At 35.8% G+C, this 4,609-nt stretch overlaps 1 protein-coding gene and 1 pseudogene across 1 annotated transcript; one reads left to right on the plus strand and one right to left on the minus strand.

Moving 5' to 3' along the window:
* Positions 1 to 1,120: 1,120 nt before the first annotated feature.
* On the plus strand, positions 1,121 to 2,074 carry LOC102026101 (olfactory receptor 52E2-like). Its single transcript, XM_005380475.1, has one exon. It carries the CDS (start codon positions 1,121 to 1,123, stop codon positions 2,072 to 2,074), a length of 954 nt encoding a protein of 317 aa, XP_005380532.1.
* A 1,844-nt stretch (positions 2,075 to 3,918) lies between these two features.
* On the minus strand, positions 3,919 to 4,609 carry LOC102026419 (annotated as a pseudogene).

Raw genomic sequence — 4,609 nt, forward strand, 5'->3', positions numbered from 1 at the left:
TTTATTTTATTTTACAATCATAGCATATTAAGACTGATAACAGGTATTTTGAAAAAGAATGAGGGCATGATCATGCATGTAATTTTCCAGTGCTCCTCCTTTTCTTTTCTCTCTGCTTTTCACTTCAACGTTTTGTCATGTGTCTTAAATTCCTGAAGTCATAATTGCCTTAGCAATGAACTAGAGATGCCAATACATTTTATCTAGCCGAATGTTTTGAATTTTTGAAAAGACTATATATTTGTATACCAGGCTTGGAGAACTATGTGTGTGTGTTATTCCATGTAAGAAACATAGGTAAGGCCTATATTATCTTTGCATTCATTTCCATTTGCCTGTCATTTTCATTAATTACTTTTTGCCCTAACTTGATTTCTCAGATCTTCTATTCAAAGGATATTATACTTCTATCAAACCTCTTCTTGCTTCTCAGAATACTTATATGAAATATTGAAAATTAAACTTCTTCAATTTTTTGAGGATTAGAGAGGAGTTTGGCAAGGTCTATGTCTTGTAAATACTTCACTATTATTCAATCACAATTTGTAATTGTATGTACTTACATTTAATACAGTTTTAACACTTCATGATGACTATTAGTGTTCCGAAATAAATCTTATATGTACTTATTGAGTAGATATTAAACATCCTGTGTGTTGCTTTACATATTGTCCTTCAAACAACAAGAATTGATACCCAACATTATAATAATCGTAAGCTAGCAAAAAACTGCACTGATCAAATTCAATGAGATTGTGTAGGTGATGATATTGGTCATCAAAGAAGGTAGCTAATGAGGTGACTATTATAGAAAAATAATTTCATGTTAGTCAACTATTGATAAGTTTTCAAAGAAAAGGATATTAGCAAAGCTGAAAGTGTCATGCAGATTTTTATTTTAATTTAGTCCATAGCATCCTTCAGGGACTTATCCTTGAGATTTTGCTTGTCACTCTGTACACAGCGCATCTCACACTGATGGAATTACTTGCAGAAGAGCATGTACACAAATTTACAATGCTCCTTAATATTTAGGTTTAGCTACGGAAAACTGTCCAGGGACCTGCAGACTGGATAAGCACATATTTCTGAAGACTGAACTGGTGCGTTGGGAATCAGGATGCTCTCTCTCAATGCTACTCCACTTCACCCTTCCTCCTTTGTGTTGCTGGGGATCCCAGGTCTAGAATCTCTTCACCTCTGGATTGGCTTTCCCTTTTGTGCTGTGTACATGACTGCGCTCCTAGGGAACTTCACTATCTTGTTGGTGATCAAGGCTGAGAGCAGCCTGCATCAGCCCATGTTCTACTTCCTGGCCATGTTGGCCACCATTGACTTGGGACTCTCTACTGCTACCATCCCAAAGATGCTTGGGATCTTCTGGATTAATCTCAGAGAGATCGTCTTTAAAGACTGTCTCACTCAGATGTTCTTCATCCACAAATTCACACTTATGGAATCCACTGTTCTCTTGGCGATGGCTTATGACCGCTACGTGGCCATCTGCAACCCGCTGCGCTACAGCATCATTCTCACCAACAAGGTTGTTGCTGTCATTGGTCTTGGTATGTTAGTGAGGGGAATGATTGTTATCACTCCATTTGTATTTCTAATTTTGCGACTGCCCTTCTGTGGGCATCATGTCATTCCCCACACCTACTGTGAGCACATGGGTCTTGCTCGTCTGTCCTGTGCCAGTATCAAGATCAATATCATCTATGGCTTATGTGCCATGTGTAACCTTGTGTTTGACATCATAGTCATTGCCCTCTCATACATGCAGATACTCCGAGTTGTTTTCCGACTCCCTTCTCGGGACGCCCGACTCAAGTCCCTCAGCACATGTGGCTCTCATGTGTGTGTCATCCTCGCCTTCTACACGCCGGCTCTCTTTTCCTTCATGACGCATCGCTTTGGCAGAAACGTGCCCCGCTACATCCATATACTCCTGGCCAATCTTTACGTTGTAGTGCCTCCAATGCTCAACCCTATTATCTACGGAGTCAGAACCAAACAGATCTATGATCGCGTGAAGAGAGTATTGTTGCAGAGACAAACCATGGAAAAAGTATAGCACCTAACATGTATAGGTCTTCATAAGCAATTTTATTAAAGGTCAGTCAGAGGAATGTGTTATGAAAATTACACTCCAATATGTGAATCTAGTGGCCCTCAGGGTATTAAAGAACATTGACTCTCTGACTGCTTTTCACATCATTTCTCAGAACGTTTCCGGATTCTCATTCTGTCCCTTCAGTCCCCTTACGATTTTATTTTAGTAGGTTAAATTTTCTCTGTTCTTTGCAATATATGGTTGATATTTCAATGAGGAAAGGAAGAATGAAAAACAAAAAAATAGAAAATATTTGAGATCTTTTTTGTTACTTAACAATTGAACCCAGAGTAGCAATGAGCTGAGTCTATAAATGAATATTGACTGTACAATGAACATATAGGAACCATTTAAATATATATATTAGGAGTAGTAAATTTTACCAATAATATTGTACAAACTAGAAAATTGGTAAATAAACTAAAATTCTTGTAAGATTGTTTTTGACAAATTTAAGTATAACACAATTTATTATACAAGTTTTCAAGTTGCATAGACTCTTGGAAGGTAATGGTTAAAGTTATTGTAAATACATCTATAAAATCAAAATAAATGGGCCATGTGAAAATAAGAGATATTTTCTTATTTCAAAGAGAAAAATAAATGGGCATGTGAAAATAAGAGATATTTTCTATATTTCAAAGAGAAAAATACTGTTCTGAAATACCTACACTCAGGTTAATTAAAAGATAGTACATAATAGACAATAGACTTGAATAGAAAAAAAAAACACAATAATTGTGTTATATGCATAAATTTAGTAGTAAACTTATATTAAAGTTTCCAGATTTCTATACATAGCATTATGGTCTCAAGGTGCATCTATTTACCTATGAATGCTTCCTTGTTTTTGTTTTTTGTTTTTGAGACAGGGTCTTGCTATGTAGTTCAGGCTGGGCTTGAACTCACTATGTAGCCCAAGCTGCCCTTGAATTCACAGAGAATCTCCTACCTCAGCCTCCTGAGTGCTGGGATTACAGGCATGCATCACCATGCCCAGATCAGTCCTTCTTTTTTTATGTTAGAACCTTTCATTTTACTCATAGGTTCTAATATTCCTTTTACTTTTTTTCCATAACGGTCAGATATCTGCAAATAATTTCATTCTTATTGTACATACTTATGTAGGATGTAAATATCTGTTTTTGTTTGCTCTATTATCTGTCTGACCTAAAGATATAATCATATTGTCTATGTATTCTTTTCTTGGTTTATTCTTATTTTTGTTAATATATTTGTATTCTTTTTTGGCAGTTGTCTTATAAATAGTGTTAGACATTGTGTATTAAAAATCTAGACATTATTTCAGCATCCAAGGTTATTTTATTTCTTCACAACTGTTTTTGCTTTCATATCAAGGACTGGAAGCATCAGCATTCCTGAATTTTTTAGTTGATGTAGCAGAAAAAGTACATATTCTACATAAATGAACATTATCGGCTAAAACAGACTTATTTATAGGCTAACAAAGGAAAACTAATGCTTTGTGTAACAAGTGGGTAAAAAAATATTCTGCAAGTGTGGGAAGCAAAACTAGAGACAGATCGAATGATTTAGTATGCCAAGAATCAGAGTTACAGAATGTCCTATCTACTATCCAACTATTGTCCTGATAATGTGAAACATATTTCATAATCAGATATATCAGTATTGGTTTCATTTTCTGAGTGAATGAAAGCATCCTAAAGAGGAATTCAAACAAAGTTTTCATTATTTCATCCTAGATAACAAATAAAGCATATTAAGTCATTTGGCTTAAGTAATTTTACATTAATTGTAATACATAAAAAGTGAAGTTCTGTGCATTACTCTTCTTTCTGGATGAATGTTCTGGAAAATCTTTTATGAATCTGCTTGGTCCTGATTCTGTAGATGACAGGGTTGAGCACTGGTGTAATAACTACATTCAAATTGGCAAGAAGAGTGTGAATGTAGTGAGAATATTTAAACCAAAACAATGGGTCATAAAAGAAAAGAGGCCTGGGTGTGAAAGGTCAAATTATACACACATGTGAACTACTGGTACTGAGAGTTTTGAGCCTCTATTCATGTGAAGTGAGATGGAAAACAGCACGGAGAATTTGGATGCAGCATAGAGCAATGGTCATGTTGTTGAAACCCAGTATAGCCATGGTACCCAGACCATATATGGTATTTACCCTGATACTTGCACAGGCAAGATGAGCAAGACCCATGTGCTCATAACAGATGTGTGGGATGACATGATGTCCACAATTTCAAGGGTCATCTTAAGATTAGAAATACAAATGGATACAGCCAGGAAAGATTTCCCAACCACCCCAGAACCAAATAGAGCTATCACCTTGTTAGTAAAGATTGTACTGTAATGGAGAATGTTGCAAATAGCTACATAGCCATCAAAAACCACTGCAAGGACTACTGACTTGATGCCATCAAAGATATGATTGAAAACATCTGAGTGAAGCTCGCACCAAAAATTATCTCTGTGAGGGTAAACCAAAATAGGGCTGGCAT

Source organism: Chinchilla lanigera, unplaced genomic scaffold (assembly GCF_000276665.1).
Source record: "Chinchilla lanigera isolate Chin_1 unplaced genomic scaffold, ChiLan1.0 scaffold00013, whole genome shotgun sequence".
In the NCBI taxonomy this organism is placed as follows: Eukaryota; Metazoa; Chordata; class Mammalia; order Rodentia; family Chinchillidae; genus Chinchilla; species Chinchilla lanigera.